Source organism: Triturus cristatus, chromosome 4_1 (genome assembly GCF_964204655.1).
Source record: "Triturus cristatus chromosome 4_1, aTriCri1.1, whole genome shotgun sequence".
NCBI classification, from domain to species: Eukaryota; Metazoa; Chordata; class Amphibia; order Caudata; family Salamandridae; genus Triturus; species Triturus cristatus.
In genome coordinates, this window is record NC_140585.1 from 745,853,485 (window position 1) to 745,875,036 (window position 21,552).

At 45.4% G+C, this 21,552-nt stretch overlaps 1 protein-coding gene across 2 annotated transcripts in view; it reads right to left on the reverse strand.

Annotated features, from left to right (window-relative positions):
- NFYB (nuclear transcription factor Y subunit beta) overlaps nt 1-21,552 on the reverse strand; it is a 179,791-nt gene that overhangs the window by 58,317 nt on the left and 99,922 nt on the right. For both annotated transcript variants that reach the window (XM_085653254.1, XM_085653256.1), the window contains exons 4-5: nt 11,007-11,204; nt 1,502-1,583 (exon numbers count right to left, since the gene is read on the reverse strand). In XM_085653254.1, the coding sequence (XP_085509380.1) occupies nt 1,502-1,583; nt 11,007-11,204 (280 nt within the window). The remainder of the gene's footprint in view (nt 1-1,501; nt 1,584-11,006; nt 11,205-21,552) is intronic.

A 21,552-nucleotide genomic window follows, 5' to 3' on the forward strand; every position in this document is an offset into this window, starting at 1 on the left:
TATGGGTGTTAAATCGCTGCCGGGACACGTGATATCTCCTCCCAGGAGGCCTGATCTCAGCAGACATCCCTCCAGCATTTGCACGGTCTCCTTTTGGGACGGCCCACCCGGACTGGATCCTTTGCTTCACGGCTTGTTTAGATAACATGCCTCCTTTAGATAAGAAATTTCTTCACGACAGCCGTGAAGCAAACGATCCAGTCCGGATTGGCCGTCCCAAAAGGAGAAAGGTCAGTGACAAAGTAGCCTCATTTTCAATCGGAGGCCATCGTTTACCATAAACGATGATGTCATCCAATGAAAATGAGGGGTGGGGCTTCGAGCCCCCTTCTGAAATCTCCTTTCTAACTATAGGTCTCGCCGAGCGAGCAACACATGCGTTGCAAGGCTAGGCGAGACCTAAAAAGGAAACACTTTTGGGGGATTTTCCCCCAAGTAAGCTGGAAAAACAGGAACTGCCTACTGGAGTCTACATTTTCATTTTAGTTTGAAAAAATAAAAACATTTTCTTATCACAGCCAAATGTATGTTGGATTCAATTTAGCCAACTGTACTTTGAGAAAAAAAAAAGTTGATACATGTTACAGCTAGTTTTCTATTACTTAGTGTCTTTTTCCTTGAGAAAAATATTGATGAGAAAATTATTCTAGAGAGCTCACGTGTATGGCGATATTGTACAGTTTATGGATCCCAGAGAGAATCCCATGCCTAAGAACAACACTTGCTTACATTCGAACCTGCCAATGTGAATACACAAATAATCCGGTTTTACAAGACAGGAAATGTGTTTTTGCAAATAGAGAAAGTTGGAAATAAGGCTGTTCACCTATGCAGCCAACATGTTTTATATTGGAGTGCTTATGATACAGCTTATTTTCAGCTTCCACATCCTATTATCAGCATTTCTGTTGATCAGCATTTCCTATCTCAAACATACTTCAAACCCCCCTAAATACATCTTCTGCGTCCCCATACCATTCAACTTCTGTCTTTCTGGTAACAACTACAGTGAGTTTGTGGCATTACAAGCTGTGCTCATCGTAAATGATCAGCCACACAGATTAAAGACTTTAATATTATATAACAAATGGTTGTCTTGTCACTGTGTTTATCAAAATGCTTTTCAAATCATTAGCAATGTATTAGTTATATATTAATGGTAAACTGGTTAGTGTACATATACCAGCAAAAACATCCATTTCCCCCTCTGAATGAGGGAACATGAAATGGAGGGCCAAAGGTCGCTTAACAAGTTATGGAGTATGCAGTAAAATAATGCCTATCACCTAGTAAATAATAGTCATAGTCATGATCTTGAGCCCATGCACTATCCTATAATATTCAGGGACAGTAGTCTGGTTCCATGACATTTTAGGACTTTAATGGGCGTTTTCATTCAACTCAAAAACATTCAGGGGAATGATATCAATTGCTAGATGCAAGTAAATCCACAAGTGATCATAGGTCATTCAAGTAACCCTTCAGAGCTAACTGTACTTACTGAATGATTCTTCTGTCAGCTCGTCACCATGCCCATCTGTTGTTTGAACAAGTCCACCTATGCCTTTTTCCCCTTTCATTGCCTTTAAGAAAAAGTAAAAAATAATTTTAAAAAGAACAAAACTACACATAACAGATTTGGGCTTTCAGTGCAATGGGGTAACCGATAAATCACAAGTGAATTCTTTGATGATCAAAGACAACAGTGTGTTTCACAGTGTCAGATGGTGGAGGATGCATTTCAATTTCCTTTCTGCAACGTCTACAAAGTGATTTTCATAATTTATCAATTCAACCTCTAGATATGGTAGATAAACAAGGCAACTGTGTTTGAATAAAAGAGCAAGTTATTCTCTGTTGCAACAAGGCTACTTAGTAACTGTCCTCCTATTTGCCTTGTTAGAACGGCTTGGATCAGAATAGGACCAAAAGGAAGCAGATCCATCTGAAAACGTTTCACAAGTAGCCAGAGGATCTGCAAATACTTAAACATCTTACGTCTCCTACACCGCTCTATTCCATATTTTGTTATATCTTTTTCTTCTGACTCATTAAGCAACTAATTATTAACACAAAAATTAAATGAGTAAATGATAAAAATGATACAGTGCATATTGGAAGGACAATGGTAAATCTAATGCTATGAGTTCGAATTTTAAGGTCCAATCATTGGCCACTGACTGGGAGAATGTGCACCATTTGCGGCCTACTATTTTTCAGGTGCTACTACTCATGCCAAAGTAAATTGATCATACAGCCCATATGCTGACAGATCTACACAGTGACAAATAATATCCACTTCAAAAGCTACAGAACACCTTCAAAACAGACACTGCCAAAAGAACAATCCAGCTCATCAATGGACAACCATTATAAAATCCATCTCTTCCGACAATGCCTGCCCTGATAGATATGCACCTAACCAACTTAATCTTGCAATGTAACTTTCCCTGCACCTAAAGGCATCGAGAGCACCTAGATATACTACTTCCTGGTGAAAACAAAAGGAAGACAACTTGAGGCAAGAAAAAAGCACATGTTGCGGAACCAACTAGCCAGAAGGATCCTCTGGAGAGGGGCAATATGCACAACGGAACCCAATTTCGCCCACAGACCTCAAGGACATGACAACCACCAACAGCACCACCTTGTACAACAAAAGGTCTATCCATCCTGAAGCAAGTCCTGTAATCTTCCTAGGAAGACGAACCTGAGAATGCATTAGTCTTGAGAAGACAGGAGCACTAGACACTGGCGATCTGCTCTTAGATTCAGTTCCCCTATGAAACTGCAAGCAGTCAGAGCACAAGTTGTTTTCTGCCCACCGAAATATAGTCAGTCAGGAAAGCAAGAGCCACAGACTGCATCCTGAGGTGTCAGTCACAAACACCAATAAATAACAAGTTACTTACATTCGGTAATGCTTTATCTGGGAGAGACTATCTAGCCGCAGATTCCTTGCCATAGAATTATCCCCAGGCATCAGGCTGGATGTGGAGATTTTTTTGCGAGCAGTACCCCTGCGCGCTAATAGGTGGTGTCGCTTGGCCCCAGGTGGAGTCATCAGCGCTAGAAATGATGTGTGCAGTATCTATATAGGCACCACCCCAGCGCACTGACACCAGTTTCTTTCCGCGACTTTCCATGCCAGGAGCACGGAGCCACAAAGAAAACAGACCACTGGTGTTGAAAACTGGGGCTGTGAAAGGAAAGGAGCAGCCTTGACCATAGAAATATGTTCGCAGAGTAGGTGATGAGCCTAAGAGGACAATATTAAAGTGTCTCAAAGACTTCACATTAAGTGGTAAGAACCAAGTTAAGGTTCCACTGAGGCATTATAAAGGAAGCAGGGGAAACCGTATAGTAACCTATTTAGAATAGGGGACTTCAAGAGACAGGGCTGATCTGGCAGTCGCAGAAAGGCAGAGATGGTACATAAATTTCCCTTCGAAGTGCCCAATGCAGAGCCAGGCTGGTCTAGGGTATAGATAAACAACAGAACCTGGGAAAGGGGAGCAGTTACAAGATCAATCAGCTTCCCAACATACAATGCCATAAATGTATTCCAACAGCAGGCGTATGGAACGCCAGGCTGCTAAGATAACATTGCAGACATTGGGCAGGAGGTTGAAAGCGGTCAACTGTTGCAGCTCAATCTCCATGCATGGAGGCAGAGCGTTGACTGGTTTGGGTGGAGAACCCTCACCTGCTGCCACGACAGAAGATCCTCCAGAAGGAGCAGCCTGATCGGAGGACCAATGGCCATGCTCAAAGCATGGGATACCAGATTTTCCGTGCCCAATCTGGAGCCACAAGGATGACTTGGGCCCGATAGTTACTTATCTTCTGGAGAACTCTGGGCAGGAGAGGTATAGGCGGAAAGGCATACAGGAGGCCTCGGCTCCACTCGAGACAAAAAGAGTCTCAGAGTGAGAGCTGCCTTGGCAACTCCAGCACACACAACTGCTGACATTGCGCATTCTCGTCAGTGGCAAACAGATTTAACCAAGGTTCTCCCCACTATTGAAAGAGACTTTACACCACCGTAGTGACGCCATTCTTGATCTGAAAGGCATCTTCAGCTGAGTTTGTCTTTACTGGCGTTCAAAGAACCAGCCAGATGTTGAACCACCAAGGATAGGCCTTGCTGGTCCAGCCATGTCCAGAGACGAAGGGCCTCTTGACAAAGGGCCCACGACCCCACCAGCCCAGTTTGTTACAGTAACATGTGGAGGTGGTGTTATCTGGAAAAACTTGCACTAGCCTTCCCTGGATGGAGGGTAGAAAGGCTCAGATCGCTCAGAGCTCCAACAGATTGATGTGGAGTCCGGATTCCGCAGTAGACCAGTATACTTTGATCTCAACCTCTCCCAGATGGTCGTCCAATCCTAGGAGTGAAGCATCTGTCACTACTGTTAGATCTGGTTTGGGAGGGGAGAGGGGTATGCCATAGGCCCACTCGCGGTTTGTAAGTCACCCCTGCAAGCCCGTTGCAGTTCCCTCTGAGATCTGGACGAGATTCCACTGAACTTCAGCTCCCACTGCAGAGTCCCCATATGCCAATCAGAGTGTGTCACAAGCAGGATGCAGGAGGCCATGAGACCCAGAAGCCTCAGGTCAGTCTCCCCAAAATTCAGGATAGAGGCTGAAACATCGGTATCATAGCTTGAATATCCTTGACTCGGCATTAAGAAGGATAGACCCGAAACTGCATCGTGCCTAGAACAGCTCCATTGAAAGAGAGCGTCAGGTGTGGTTTTGGCACGTAGATAGTGAACCCCATAGAATGAGGAGGTCCACCATAGTCTGGAGGTGGAGGGTGGAGTGGTGACTGGCACCCCTGATCTCAGCAGATAAGCTGTAACCACCGCCTTCTCCTTGGTGAACAGCCAAGGGGCGCTGGTGAAGCAGAAGGTAGCACAGCAAACTGAAAATGCTCGTGACCCACCGCGAACCGCAGGTAACGCCTGTGGGGAGGCAGGACGGGAATATGGAAGTATGTGTCGTGCAAGTCCAATGCCACCATCCAGTCTCCAGGGCCCAGGGCAGACAGTACCTGAGCAAGAGTGATCATCCTGCATTCCTCCTTCTTGAGGAGGAAACTGAGAGAGCATAGGGCTGAGGATATGACAAAGACCTAAGTCCTTCTTGGGCACCAGAAAGTAGTAGGTACAGCAACCTTGAACTACTTCTGGTATCAGCACTCTCTCTATGGCTCCTTTGGCCAAAAGAGCCGTCACTTCCTGGTGGAGAAGAGATAGGGGGTCCTCCATCTGCCTGTTGTAAGTAGATGGCATGGAGGGGTATGCTTGAAGGGGTGGGAGAGGCCCCTTCAAACAACCTGCAAAACCCACCTGCCCGATGTTATGGACTGCCAGCAAGGCAGGTGATGGTGATTTGTCCCGACCACTAGGTGTCCATGAGGGTAAACAGGCAGACTAGGAGGGATTGAGGCTGCGGCTGCTGGTGGTAGTGGAGGAGGTGGGGTAGGGCAGGGGGTTGGTGGACTGACCAGACATCTGGCCACCCAACCCACGGGGCCTGTAGGTACCGCATCACGCAGATGCGGAAAAGCTTGCGCGCCACTGTAGCCGGGTGGGCAAGATCGCAGCTGTACGCCCCTTTTGTAGACACGAAAGGCTGATTTAGGGTGACAAGGGGCCATAGAAAGGCCCAAGGGCCTGGCTGTAGCCCTACTGTCCTTAAAGCGCTCCAGCGCCAAATCTGCCTTGTCTCCGAAGAGACGGAAACCATCAAAGGGCAAGTCCATGAGTGAGGACTGGACATCCCCAGATAAGTTAGTAGTTCTCAACCAAGCGTGGCACCAGAGCGCCACTGTCAACGAAACCGCTCTGCCTAGTGAGTTAGTGGTGTCTAGTGAATAGTGAACTTAGCTGCATCACTCCCATCGTCAACAGAATGGGAGAGCACGGCCTGGGCTCCTCTGGCAGCACCTGTGTAACCATATCCCCCTGAGCGTGGGAACAGTGGCCTAAAAGGCATCGGTGTTCACGTACTGCAATGCCAAGCTGGTGAAAACAAAAATTTTTCTTGCCTAAGTTGTCCAGCCTTTTGGATTCTTTATATGGCAGTGAGGTTGGATTTACGTAGAATATGGCCCACCAAGCTCTCTGGATTGAGATATTGGGTGAGGAAGTTTGGGTCCCCTGGAGCAGGGCGATGGGAAATCGTCCTGCCACAAAAGCCACTGTGCTGGCCTTGAACTAAGTCCCAAGCAGGGCATCAGTAAGTGCCTCTTTAAAAGGGAGAAGCAGTTCTGATGAGGATAATCCCCAGCTGAAGCACTTCCGTTAAGACATTAGTCTTGACTGCCATCAAGGGCAAGCTAAGGTCCAGGACCTCAGCTGCCCTCCGCACCACACCTGCGAATGAAGCTTCCTCCTCCATAGCCATGGTAGGGGAATAAAGCATGCCAGTTTCTGGAGAAGTATCCAATCAATGAGCTTCACTCATATCCGTACGCAAGTCCTTTTGTTCTTCAAAAGGCTGGTAATCTTCAGGGTCCAACGACCCCTCCCATTCCTCTCTGAGTCCTAGCCCATAAGAATACTGCTAAGGCTCTGGCCTGGAAGGCATGGCACCAGTCGATGCTGTGCAGCGACCCTCTGGCTCAGTGTCCGAGTCGGGGTGAGGATGGCGGCGCCAGGAGGGTCAGCCTCTTGATTGACACCAGGGAAGGTCAAAGTGGCATGACCAGCGCTGATCTAGATCCATCTGTGGACCCTTGGGGCACCACTGACGTCAGAACCAAGGGTTTGGCTGCGGTAGGGGGACCTCCCGAAACCTCCTTAAACCACAGGGCCTGAATACATGCCAGTGGGAACGAGCTGTCCAAATATGAGGTGCATGGCCTCATAAAATGTGTTAATTGGGCAGGCTTTGCTCCGGCTTCCGGAAATCCAGATAGAGGCCTCAAGAGGTGATGCACCTCGTCTCGTTGGCCAACGTAAAGTCGAAGCACGCTTCGACTTTTTTTTCTTTTTGTGGGAGCGGCTCTTACCAGAGTTGATCGATGACTTGGAGTGCGATGACTACCTCGGACCCCTTGACCGCTCCCAGGACCTTCCTGTTGACCATGACCTTGATCGTTGTGGTGTAATGTGTCAAGCCGCTAGAAGCTTGAGGTTCGAAGCACCGGAGGCAAACAAGATGCGGGTCCAAATCCGACATCTGTCGGTGACAGGCACCGTAGGGCGCTGGCTGATGCGGAAAGAAAAGACCCTATATAGGCACCGCCACTGTCACCTCTGGCACGGGCGATGCCACGTGAAGCAGAACAACGCCCCTACCAGCACGCAGGGGTACTGCTCCCCAAAAATTTCTAGGTCCAGTCTGATGCCTGGGGAGAATTCTAATGTAAGGAATCTGCAGCTAGAAGTCTCTATCAGATAATTATACACACCAAATACCCATTGAAAATGTAAAAATTAGTTTTAAAACGCAGGAATTCAGCTCTTTGTTTTTTTTTTCATTTAAAAGGGACAAACCTACACAAGCATATTCATATGCACAAGAAAACCCATACTGCCCCTTTTAGGCCATAAAGGCCTTCCTTGCTCTATAATGCAGCAGAGAGCTTGTTCAACTTGCAGTTAATCTGGATGGCCACTGGAGGGTATATGCTATAACACAAACTTTTTTCAGCTCGAAACAGAAAGGAAGAGTGCTTAAGAATTTAATGATTACACACATTAGGGAAAACTTACTACAGCATAAACTTTAATATTAAGGAGAAAAGACTTGAATAGCAAGATAATGTCTCTGCTAAGGAAGCAGGAGAGCTGTAAAGAATGATGGCCAGGGAAATAAAACAAGATTGGAGAAATCAACCAAATATATTTATGCAGCAAAGCCTGGAGACAGGCTGGAGACCACCATACTCCTCTAAAACTTGGGTTAACGCTAAACTGCCTCTTTTCAAAATACACCAAAATGAACATTTCTCAAAAAGAAAGCATGGTAGCCCTGATTCTTTCCACTCATTGAACACAGCGGTTTCCTGATTAATAAAGGTTTTTCTGACATTGCCTTGGATAGGAAAACAAGAAATAGTATACTTAGTTGATGTGTCACCAATAATCAGCATCAATTTGGGTTGGTTACAGTATATATATATTTTATAGCAATGGGCCATATGCTTTTCCAAAAGGAATACATGAAGCAAATCATCTGCCTGAAAGAAGTATGTAAATAAAATTAACGTAGATTTAAAAAAATATTCATATTTTAAAATAAGGTACAACTTCGGAAAAGCAAATAGGAGAATATTTAAAAGGGCCTTCGCCGTTCTCCACCCGGTGGAATGTCTGGAAAGCGTATGGAAATCCTAAATGTGCAATTCAGTATTTATGTTCACTTGATGCAATCAATGTCCAATAGTATCTACATATTCCATTGTCCATATTGTAGGTTATGTTAATCTTTGTAATGGACGAAAAGGACCATTGAACTGGAGAAAAGCAACAAACAAAGGCACAGTAGGAAGTATACTGTCACAGAAGGGCAAATCTCTTCCATGTTGTCTTTTTACAAATGGTAGGAGAAAAGAAACTGAGAAAGGGTATTGTACAGTAGTGTGGCAACATTAGAAGGCCCTTAATAATCAAAATGGCAAATTTACGACAAGCTGAATCAGAAAAGCTGCAGACTAAGTTAATATATTAAGTCTTGCTTGAGTCGTAACGAGAGTATTGATCATCAAGGCGGAATCTTCGAGCACTACATGAAAATGCGGACATGAATAAAACGGAAGAAAAAATGCTTGCCTGTGTATTTGAAAAGATGATTAGGAAGGCAGCACAAACTCTTGCAGGAATCAAGGGGCCAGAAATGCACCATTGACGATAGGAATCCTATCGTTATGAGGATCCATTTCATCTTGGATTTTTTCAATTTGGTGAAAATCCTCAAAAAATAAGCCAGTGACTATAACAAAACTACACTTGACCAGATGATGATAAGGCATGCCTTGTGTACATGACAAAAGGATTTGCAGATTCAAAACGTTAGCAGTCTTCTCTACTGCAAATTGGTGCATGTCGTGACCTTTCATGAGGCATATTAAAAAGTATTTCTCTGAACAAGTCAACTACCTGCAAGCTTAATGTTGATAAATTACACCCTATGATCAATGAACCAGTAACAGCAAAGCATTACAGCTTTCCATAGAAGGATATCGGCTTGATTGTAAAACTCTGTCTTAGAAAAGACAATGTTGCCTTTGGATAGTCTTTGCTTTTGATAGGAGTTTTTCTCCCTGTTAAAAAAGTGCTTCAGACCCAAACACATGGGCGGAGATATTCAAGGTTTATGAATATTAATGTAGGTCCCAAGAAGAAAGACCCTAGATATTCAGGGTAACGTTCATGCTCTTATTGATAATTCTCAATGTTTAGTAAATTGTTCAAGGTAAAAGATGTGGTAGAACATAGGTAAGTGTCTACGAAGCTTACTAACACCTTAATGCTAAAGACATTGGTGATGATGTGCGCTTGGCGTAGGGATCTTGGAACGAACAGAATTTAGCGATTATTTCAACCCAGAAGTTACTGACTGGGCCTACTTTTGGGGTCCTGGTACCAAAATATGACAACAGCATTACTTTTATCTTTATTAATACACTTTTTGGATGGAGAAGAGACAATTTTCTGGGATTTTACTTTGGAAACAGTTTAAGGTTTCCATTAGACTTTAAAATAATTTTACAAGTATGCTACCAGGTAGTGCAAATTCCATCATGTGCAAAGAGTTGCATGCAATCCATAATAGGCAGGAGAAAAATAAGGCTAGAGGATCTAACATGTATTAGAAAATTATTCTGAAGCAGATTTCACACGACACATAGCAGTGCAGTAAAAAAGGGCCTTGGCTTCAGCACACACAAAGAGTAGGGCTATAGTCATGCAGGATTAATATGCATGGCCCTTCATGCTCAATTTTCTTTTTCTTTTGGAAAGGCGAATGGTTGCAGTGTGCACAGGCAGACAATGGAGAGAGATGTAGGAGAGAGTACTACTTCCAAATAAAACAAAACAAATATAGTAGCATAAATTATTGCGAAAATAATTTTGGAAGAGCAACTCGAGTGCGTCAAGCCTCATGCAACAATCTTCTTTACATGATCAAATGCTTATGCTTTTTTCTCATAAAATCTCTATTAAGTTACAAACAAACCTTTTAAACTTAGACTTTATTAATTTCTGAATAATGCATCACCAATAGCTTTGTGGAGAAGCAGACATTTATACTCCATCCACTTTTCTCATGGTAACTGCATGTAAAATTACACAGAGAATCGCAGTAACATACCAGCATTGCTTGTTCAAGTTTTACAACCTATCACGATTTTGTTTGAAAGTAGTGAAGCTTAAAATAGGATTTGCTGTGTCTCATAACGATAGTATAGCGTCTGGGGGTCTCTCACATATCTCAACATTTCTGCACATTCAGCTGTATCTTTCACAGCATTAGTATCTCTTTGTGTGATCTTTATGTGCTGTTCTTTTGCCAATGCTCTTTACATGTCTCTATGTCATGGGTCAAATTGTGGCGCCCAGCCCCAAGTCCAGTGAATCTCTACTCTATGCACTGCAAGCGCTAATTTTGTAACCCATTTCTTCAAAGAAAATACCTAACATGCACTGCTTAACATTTATCTCTGGTAGTGTCCCCGTCACTAAGTGTAGACTCCTTTTCTTAGCTTCGCAGAGTTCTTGCAATCTAAGTGTTTCACCTACCATGTGCCAAAACCCCCTCGTATCTTGCCACATCTTGCTTATGCCAATGATTTTCTGGATACGTCCTAGCCAGTTGAGTTGTGTGGTGTGAGGTAGGTTCTCAGTAAGTAATGGAATTGTTTCAGTTTAAACCTTGCATTGGTAGACATAAGCTTCACTTGAGTACATGCTTGTCTCTGTTACGAATTAACCTGTTAAAGATTGAGAATTGTGATTATGCATTTAACTAGCGAAAGATGAACTACTAACCTCTCTGAATTTTTGAAGATAGAGTTTCAAAGGTTCCACATAACTATCAAATCCCAAGGTCGACATGGCGAAAAGAATATCTTCTCCATTGATCGTTTTCCTCTTCTCTTGATGACACCTCTCACTTGCTTCAGATGTTATAAAGCTGATAAATTCACTTACACACTCCTGCACACACTCCTTGGCGTCTTTTGCGATCTGTAAATACATAATTGATACTGAAGGGTTTTGCGAAGCACAAGTCGACTCGCAGCTTTTTCAGAGAACTGTTTCACATGGTTTAAATACATAGGTTTCATGTTGACTACAAAAAAGGTCATATTAAAACATCCAAGTTAGGAGAACTGTAAATGTGCTTCGCTAAAATCTCTGTAATAAAAACAATTTTCAGAAAGGATAAGTTACTTACCTGTAATCCTCGTTCTCTTTGAGGGGAATGCTCATCAAAGTCATAAGCACTGAATAATCAGAGCGTTTTTTCATTTGCCAGTAACTTTGTCGTCTGACGAATCCTTGCGCAATTTTCGAAACTAATACACCAGTCACTTCAGGTGCTGTCTTGAAACTTTCGGAGTGATATGTCACACGGGTGCCGAGAAAAGAGGGGGGGGGCAGAGGGGTGTCCCAAAATGCTTTTTCTCCATTTAATTTCCATAGGACACTTTAGACAGGGCTACAGCCCGAACTTCTGAATGGAATTACACCACATTTAGTAGAAAGGTAGCTCTTGGTCCAGAAAGCGACCTTTTTGTGAAATGGTGTGAATCCATTATGTAGTTGCTGAGAAATTTTTAAAGAAATTGCCAGTTATATATCTAGGGACGCAAAGTATCCGCGTACCCTCCAGGTCTCGTGCCTGAGATCCGACTAGCTGCCATCATTTCAAACCAGGAAGTGTTGGCAGCCATCTGGTAACTCGGTTGAACTGAGTCACAAGAAAAAAGATTTTAGATAAAGAAAAGGGGGTAAGGTAGAAACACCCTGACCCCCTAGGCTTCTTGGTGGGTGGGGAACCCCCGGGGCAAAAAAAAAAAAGAATTAAAAAAACTTTTTGGGGCAGGAGTCGCATTAGATTCTTGACTCCTGCCGAAAATGAATAAGAAAAAAAAGCAAAAGGTTTGTGCTTCGTTTAATTAGGACCCGAGTGAATCGGGTCCTATGATCATTTGAAAATATAGCAGGGGGCCACAGGGGGCCCTCCTCCTCAGGCTGTTCAAAGCCCCAGGGACTGTAACCTCCCCGGGGCAAAGATGAAATTATAAATAAAGCATGGGAGACCATAGGGCCTACCCCGGGGATCGCCACCTCGCTGGGGCCTCAATCAAATAATTGAGGGGAGGCCCTACAGCCTCCTCAACTGCCCCGGGGACCGCCACCTCTCCGGGTCGCTTTACTTTAGGATTAGGGGCGGGGGAGGCAAGGGGACCGCCGGCTCCATGAGGCTAACATAAATATTAATGTGTGGGGGAGATCCGCTATCCCCACGCAGCCCTGGGGACATCCAACTCCCCGGGGCACAAACACGAAGGGGGTCCGTTGCGGATCCCCGGACAGCCACCTCCCTGGGGCTCACTTTACAATGAAGAGGGGCCGCACAGATGGCTCTGGGGACCGCCACCACCCCAGGGCCGGCTCCAGCAATGTCCCAGGGTGACTATCCCGGGACATTGCAGTACCCCGAGACATTGCAGTTTGCTATGGCTTGGCAGGAGCGGTGCCATAACAAAAAATTGCTCTGCTTTCAACAACCAAGAGCAAAAATGCTCTTGCTTGTTGAAAGCAGAGCATTGTCTATTTCCTACCCACTGTGAAGCGAGCAAGGAGACAGACATTGATCTGGGATCCAGGGAGATGCATGTTAGCTGCTCCCTGGGTCTAATAGCAATGCTGGCTCCAGCAGGAGGTGGTGAGCCGGCATGGACCGTAGGGGCCATTAGGCCCCCTGCGGTCCCCAAAGAAGAGGTCAGGCCCCAGAGGATGGGGTCTCCTGGGCCGAAGTTGGCCAAGGGAGGGGGCCGCTCTGGCCCCCCTCCTCATTAAAACAATATATATATATATATATATATATTTTTTTGAACAAACAAGATCTTTATTGGTATCGTTGGTCATACAGCTCAAACACTGCCTACATCCCTTCGGGCCGGCAGGGCCAAAGAAACAGTGCTAGGTGGCATGTTGGGGGGGAGGGGGGGGGGGGGGCGGGGGCGGGCAAAATACACAGCAAGCCGCCTACAACCCGATATGGGGCCGGCCGCGTCAGGGGGGGGGGCAGCGGCAACGACTCAGATCTCGTTTTTATTAGGTTTTCTTCTGAAGCAAACATATAACAGAGACAGAACTAGGGAAGGGGAATCCACAAACTTTGAAGTGTGCGCCAGGGTACGTGCGCCAAGATAGGTCGTGTTAGTATATGTCGTGGGGATGAAGACTGGGGGCGGGGCGGGGACGTCGTTGCTTGTGCAATCATGTTGTGTTTAACCTGGTGGGTTTACTCTCCGCCTCGGCGCTAGGGGGCGCACCCGGCCAGTGCGAAAGGATGATTAAAACAATATATATATTAAAAGAAAAAGAATGGCCAGTCCCAGGGGGGATGGGCTCCGAAATTCGCCCAGGGAATGAAAAAATGGAGAGGGCAAAAAAATGGCGACACGCCAGAGGCCCGCCCTTTTTCTCCACCACTCTGCATACGCGCCTTCTGGCAAACTGCTGTTTGGGGGAGGAAGTCCCCTTTGCTGGTGAGAGTCCTTAGGGCCAACAAGGTCCTCTGTTACCACCAGTAAGTCCCACACAGTCCCACTGAAGGAAGATGTCTTGAGCAACCTAGTCCTTTAGTACCCAGTCGGGAGCTCCTACGAAGTTGTGATTCTAGAGCGTCTGCCTGCAAGTTTAGTTCTCCTGGCAGATGGATTGCGATGATGGACAGATTTCTGGCCAGAAGCCACTTTCATATGGCTGGAGCCTCCAGAGACAGAGGGTGAGACAGAGTTCCTACCTGCTTGCTTAGATAGTGCATCGGGAAAGTATTGCCCGTCTGTACCAGAAGAGAGCTCGTGTCGATTGACGGATAAAAGGACTTGAGAGCAAGATGGACTGCTTTTAGCTCCAGCATGTTGACGTGGAACAATTTCTCTGTGTCCGACCACAAGCCCTGAACTTACAGTGCCCCCATGAGTGCTCCCAATACCTAGGGGAAGCGTCTGATCATTGCAGTAGGAAGGTCCTGGTGAAAAGGTATTCCCTATTGAGAGATGGGGACTCTTCAGCCACCATTAGAGCAATTACTTGGCCATTTCTGAGAGGGTCAGTCTGTCCTCCCAGAGGTCTGAAGACTGAGACCACTGGTCTTCCAGTGTTTGCTGGAGAGGGTGCATGTGTAGTCTGGCATTGGGGACAAAGTAGATGCATGACGCCATGGAGCCCAACAGAAAATCAACTTGTCTGGCCGTAGGATGAAGAGTGTGGAGGAGTTTGAGACATATGCTGTTGATTGAGCATAATATCTCCTCCGAAGGATATACTCTTGCGTTTTCGGTATCCTGGATTGCTCCTAGGTAATGGATTCTCTGTGTTGGGATGAGTGGATTTCTTTAGATTGATTTGAAGGCCCAACTGCTGTACTACTTGGATGCAGATTTGCAGAGGTTTCCGAGTGATGTGAGGGGAGGAGCTTTTGACTAACCAGGCGTCCATGTACGGTTAGACAAAGATCTTCTTCCTCCGCAGACACGCAGCTACCACTGCCATGCACTTGGAGAATGTGTGAGGTGCTGACTTGGGCCTGTAGTACCTTGTTTTGGTAGTGTGCGGATGCTACTCTAAATCGCAGGAACTCCTGGTGTTTCTTGATGACAGGAATATGGAAATAAGCATCATGCAGATCTATTGCGCACATCCAATTACCATGGTGGAGTTGGGGGTATATTTGATGGGGGGGCCAACATCCTGAATTTTCTATTTGAGGACAAATTTGTTCCAGATACTCAGGTCGAGAATGGGTCTGACTTCTAGAACTGGAATCTTTTACTGCACTAGAAAGTAGCGCGAGTAAATCCCAGTCTGCGTTTTGAAGTTGGCATTTTTTCAAAGGCGTTCTTCTGTAGAAGCCTGTGTACCTGTTATTGTAGAAGCAGTTTTTGAAAGAGTAAGCTTCTTCTCTTGTGGGCTGGCTGGAGGATGGAATAGCCATGCTGTACAATACTTAATAACCACTTGTCTTTTTTGATGTTGCGCTACTGTTCTATATGTGCTGTGATAATCCACCCCCCCTCCTCCCCACCGGACTGGGATACGGAGTAAGGGGAAGCAAGCAACATTGTTTGGCTGGTGGTTTTATTATAGAAGCTGCTGTGGGAGGTGTTCCTCTACCTCAGCCAGGTCTTTTAGAGTAATAGCGTCACCTTTCCTAGTACTGTTGATAGGTCGGCCATTGAGGGGTTTGAACCCTCTGTTGGAAGGGGCGCCGATAATTCGGGCAGAACCTGCGGCGGAAATGTATCTTTTTCCAATGCCCACCACCTTCAATGTGTCTTGATCCGCCTTCATCTTTGCCATTTCGTCCTCAGCATGTGTGCCAAAAAGAGTGTTTCCCAAAAATGGCAGACTGAGTATTTGATGTTGAGCTTCAGGTTTTAGACCGGTGAGACACAACCAGGAGGATCTGCCGGTACAAATACCATGCAAATACCAATGAGATGAAAGATCAGAGGCATCAGCAGCTGCACTGATAACTTGATTGGCCACTAGGCGGCCTTTTTAGGATCTCTTGGAAATCTTGTCTGTCCTCTTTGGGTAGCTTTTCTGTGAAACGGGAGAGATAATCCCAAAGTGATTGATCTATCGTATCTCACTAACAGGGCAGAAGTGCTGGCGACCTTCATGAAGGTAGCTGACATTTTCTTGTCCAAAGAGTCCATCAGCTTGCTGTCTTTGTTTGGTGGCACCATAGAAGCTGAGGAGCTAGGATGGTTGCTCCTGGCAGCAGCCACAATGAGTCAATCAGGAACTGGATCCGATCGAAGAAAAAGAGGATCTTGGTCTGGTGCTTTGTATTTTTTCAAAATACGTGATGGTGCTGGACATATGGGCGCTGGTGTAAGGAACGTTTACAACGAGAGAGTTGTCTCTCACAGGAGGCAGTGTAATAGTGGAGGACCAGGAGTAAGACCTATGCCTAGATGAGACGTGAGAACGTCAAGGTGTCTTCTGTGGGGAGTCCTTTATCTTTGTCCTTGCAGTGGTAATCGCCTCCTTCTTGTAGATGGAGATCTCAGAGGTGCTCTTGGTGAGGGTAAGCAGGGAAAAACCTCAGGTGAGAATGTGCAAGGATGGGTGGTTTTCTAATGTGGCGTCTGCTGAGAGGCCCTTGAAGACGAAAAGATCTTATGAAGAATAGATAGAAATGAGGCTAGACTCTGATGTGGATTACATCAATGGGTTACACTCTGCAAACATTGCGGAGAGGACTTTTCCTCTTGTTCGATGTCGGTCTGCTCCTAAACGTCGCTCTCAGTGTCCTTAACGTCGATCTTCATCTCAAAGTCGACCCAGATTTATCAACATGTGAATGCCTTAACGTTGTCTGGGATTTGTAGGTGTGAGAATGCCTCGACGTCGACAGTGGTACTAGTGTTATTGATACCGACATCAAGTTGCCAGTGCCTCCTGCGACGTCATCTCTGGAGACACTACTTCAACCGGCATTGATCTTCTTGATGTCAAGATTGGTGTCGTCGGCGGGGCTGTTGCAACTCGTCTCGACAGCGATAAATCTGACGTCAGGTGCTTTGTCAACAACTGATTTCTATCAAGTCCTTTCGATGTCGAAGCTGATGGCGAGCATACTGGGATTTGCTGTGATGGTGATTTCCTACCTCTCAAGCAAATAGTACTCCGCTTTTCACTTCTCCTTCTATGTGTGTGCTTGTCCCGGGACGAGGGCAGCTTGGAAGAGGCATGGGGCTCTCCAGGCCATTTGCAGATGATTTTCTCCTCTGTTGAAGGGCATGGATTCGATCTTTTCTCTGTTCTTTTTTAACATTCTAACAGTAATAGCATGTGTCAGGGACATGCAAGGCACGTAAACATACAATACAGACCGAATGAGGGACTGATTTAGCCATCTTCTTAACACAGGAAGGGCATTTGTTAAAAAGATAGCATTTTGGACTGAATTATTTAAATTTACAGTCAGAAACCTGGTTAAAAGCGCACAGGGCACTTAAAACCGTTGAGTGAAGACAAAACTGTTTAAGTTAAAGAGAATTTTTTGACAAAAAAAAGAGAGCTCGGTGCTCCCGGATCCTTAGTGAAGGAGCCGGAAAAAAAACTGACCTGTGAGGCATGATGTAAATACTAAACCGATACATCCATCTCTCATCGCCAGATCAAAAGATGCTCCTTTCCCATACATTGAGGATTATTGATATGTCTGGGGTTTTCCATCACGTGTTTCATTTATAGTTCCTTGCTCATGTCTCCGTCTAATATAACACATTTAATTTAATACCCTTAACCCTGATGTTAAGTAATTGCCTTATTTGTGCAAGTTATTTGCCTCTGCATACGCAGTACCCAGAAGAATTTTTTTTTTGCACTAAAGTTTGCAATATAGATAAAACCGTACAAAGTTACGTGTTTCGCACTGGCTATTCTGTGATCAGGGAGGAAACTTAGAATTAAAATCAATAAACTCTAATCAATATTTAAACTCATGTTTCTATCCCCAAACATTTTGGTGAGAAATATGTTATTAATCATAATAATACCTATATTTCACACTACACAAACTGAATGCAATAACTGGTATATTGGGACATTTAAAGGCCCAGTTGGCCCCACCCGAATCTGAGCTTGTGGCTTGCAGATCTCTAGGATAGTGCTCAGCCAACTGAGCTACCTAATAAAGTGATTGATCAGATATTTACAAATCTCTTGTACCCACATAACAAAATGTATCCATCTGATCTCCCTGGCTTGTTGTCAATTGAATCTATTGTTTGAATTGATATCTGGTATTTTGAACTCCACCCACGTCCCACTGAATATTTAACAACTCAAATTCTAGCTCGTAAAATTTGTAAATCTGTGTCCATTAGTGAAAATATAATTTCCAAGACCATACCACCTGTTCTGACGGGGAGGGACAAAGTAAATTTGTATAACAAAGTGTTTCAGTGAAAGTGCTTTCACAGCTTAGAATGAAAAACTGCAACGATGCTGGGTTAGGAAAAAGCATCAAACTCTCTTTATACTAAATTATATTAGATTTACTACAACAATATACATCTCTTCAGAGGGACGAAGGATAATGCTGAAAGTGCTAACCCCTCAATCAGATCACACGCATTATCGGATGTTATGTCTGTTGATTTGCTCATTGACATTACTCCATATGTAAAGGGGTTGTTACACATTGGATGTCAGTGTAGAACATTATTCAGTGGAATTGATGTAAACGTTTAATTTTGACAAACCTTTGAAAATCAGATTCTAAAGCTTCAACAAATAACATTGCTTTGCAACTTGTACATGACTTTGCTAAACTGAGCTTGATGTACTGTCCCCCTGTCCTGCCTCCCTTTATACGCCAATGCTATTCACGCGCTGAGTTGTTGGGGATGCAACCCAACTGCCTGCCATTCGCATGGCACCCTTTAGACGGCCCCATCAAATGCAAAGGATGTGCGTTTCAACTCAGCGGGGTGCCGGCAGAGACCTGCCCTTCTGGCCATACGGTTTTCAAGTTCATGAACCTGAACTGTCGCTCCATGCCGAAACATCACGCTGAGGTTTTTGACCTCTTAGAAGATGAATCCCCCGATGCCATCTTTCTAACTGAAACTTGGATAACCCAAGATTCTACCACCGAATCCTGGTTAGCTCTTCCTCCAGGTTTTAGTATGAAGAACTTAAATAGACCTGGGAAACGGGGGGAGGGGGGGGATTGCAATCATCACAAAGAACTTCTACGCGTGTAGTCTCAGTAGAGAGAATATGTTGGGCTGTGAAAGTGCCTTATTCAAAATTAAGCTGAATCCCAACCTCACCATCTCTGGCTTTCTCATCTATCGCCCGCCCGGGCCGTCAAGTGCCTTTAGGGAAGACCTGGTAAATAAGACTGCACTGCATGCAAGTCAAGCGGCTAACTTCAGCATTATAGGAGACTTGAATCTCCACTGTGATAATATAGAGAAGGCTGAAATTGCAAGCTTTCTGGCTGATCTTGAAGCACTCCAAATGGTTCAGTGGGTGCAGCAACAGACACATGTAGCCGGGCACGTACTGGATCCTTTATTCTCCAATCTTACCTGGTTAACGATGGAGCCCCCAGCTCCACAGTGCTGGACAGATCATTTTTTGGTGATCTTCACACTACGATGGTGGGGCCAGCCGAGAGAGCACCGTTCGATCTCTGCTTTAAAACGACCTTGGCATAAGCTAGACAGCAGTAGGCTGGCTACTTATTGGTCCAGCCATAGGCCTCAACTACCACGGGACATTGAGGCAGCGGATATGCTAGTCCATGACTGGGTAATAGCTGGCCTGGATAGCTGTATTCCATCTAAGCTGACTAGGATAAACCGGGACCAATCCAAACCTTGGTTTAACGAGTCACTATCTAAAGCAAAAAAGCATTGCAAACAGCTGGAACGCGCGTGGAGACGCTCGTATGATGCAGATAGTAAATCGAACTACCGAGCGGCCATTAGTCAATACCACAAGCTAATTCGTAGAGCTAGGGCTGAGTATGTGGGCAATAAAATTCTAGCGAGCTCCAATCCAGCGAAAACTATATTTTCTCTACTTAAGACTATGAAGAATGGTGATGTATCTAGGATTTCTCCCATCTCCTCTAATAGTCAATGCAATGAGCTGGCTAATTATTTCATCAATAAAGTAGAGAAAATATATCAAAATCTCCCTTCTAGGGCTAATTCTGACGGGAAGATCGGGTATGCTGTCCCGTCCCCCCCAAGGACCAAATAGCCTACTATCCTTCCCAGTGTTATCTTTAGCAGGATTGGAGATCCTGTGCCGAAAAATAAAATCAGGATCACCAATAGACCCACTGGCTCCAAAGCTCTTCTGCCAAGTCATGCCAACGGTCCTGCCAGTATATCTAGAACTGGTGAATCTTTCCCTGGCCTCCGCCACAATACCTGCAGCTTGGAAGCATGCGAAAGTTATCCCTCTGCTGAAAAAACCGTCTCTGGACCCAGTCGAGCCGGGTAATTATCGCCCCATTTCGCAACTTCCTCTTTTGTCGAAAATGTTGGAATTACATGTCCACACTACTCTGACGGAGTTCATTGAACAGAATGCAATCTTAGACCCGTCACAGAATGGCTTTAGAGCCCGACATGGCACTGAGTCTGCCCTGCTGGCAGTGACGGAGGAAATTCGAGGGATCCTGGATGCTAGGGACTCGGCGGCCTTAGTTCTCCTTGATCTAAGTGCCGCCTTCGATACGGTCTCCCATGAAACTCTGAATCGTTTACATGACATCGGTGTGAGGGATCTAGCTCTAGATTGGTGTCGAGCTTTTCTTACGGGAAGAACTTTCCAGATCTGGATGCCACCTTTTCAATCCCAGAGATGTGCTTTACAACAGGGAGTGCCCCAGGCCTCCATCTTGAGCCCCCTCCTGTTCAATATCTATATGCAACCTCTGGCGCAGGTGGCGCGGAACAGGGGATTGTCAATGGTGTCATACGCTGATGACACCCAATTGGTGATCGCCTACTCTAAGAAGAACAACGCCAATCTAGGCAGGTTCAAGGAAGATCTGATAGAGGTGGCAGACTGGATGGCTAACAACTACCTGCAATTAAACGCCAGTAAATCTGAGGTGTTGCTACTGGGGAAAGACCAGGACGTGTGGGATGAACAATGCTGGCCAGATAAACTTAAGCCTGCCCCTGTACCCAAGGAGGCAGTAAAAAAATCTGGGTTTCTGGATAGATAGCAGGCTGACGTTCCACACTCAAGCCAAAGTTGTGGCCGGGACCTGTTTTGGTCTACTGCGCGGCCTGAAGCCGATATTAGGCTTCTTTCCCCCTAGAGTTCGTCAGACCATCGTCCAGGCGGCAATACTATCTAGACTGGATTATGGAAACTCATTATATCTTGGGGCGAATAAATCTTGCATCCTACGTCTGCAGCGGACTCAGAATGCCGCAGCCCGGATGCTGGTAGCACTCCCGAGATCTGCATCGGTCTCCCATATCCTACCAAAACTACATTGGTTGCTGGTTGAGCGACGAATTCAATTTAAAAGTCTTTGTGTCGCTCATAAAATTCTCACTCAACAGGCCCCTCTGGGCCTGGCCAAGCTGCTTCAACCATATCTGCCTCAGCGATCCCTTAGATCGGCCAATCAGATGCTGGCAATTGTCCCTCGGGTTGCAAGAGCAAAAGCCGGAGGGCGATCATTTCGCTGTCTTGCGGCGATACTCTGGAACCGGCTCCCGCTTTCAATTCGCGAAATCCAGACTCACCTGACCTTTCGTAAAGCAATTAAGACCTGGCTGTTCCCCTCTGTGGCATA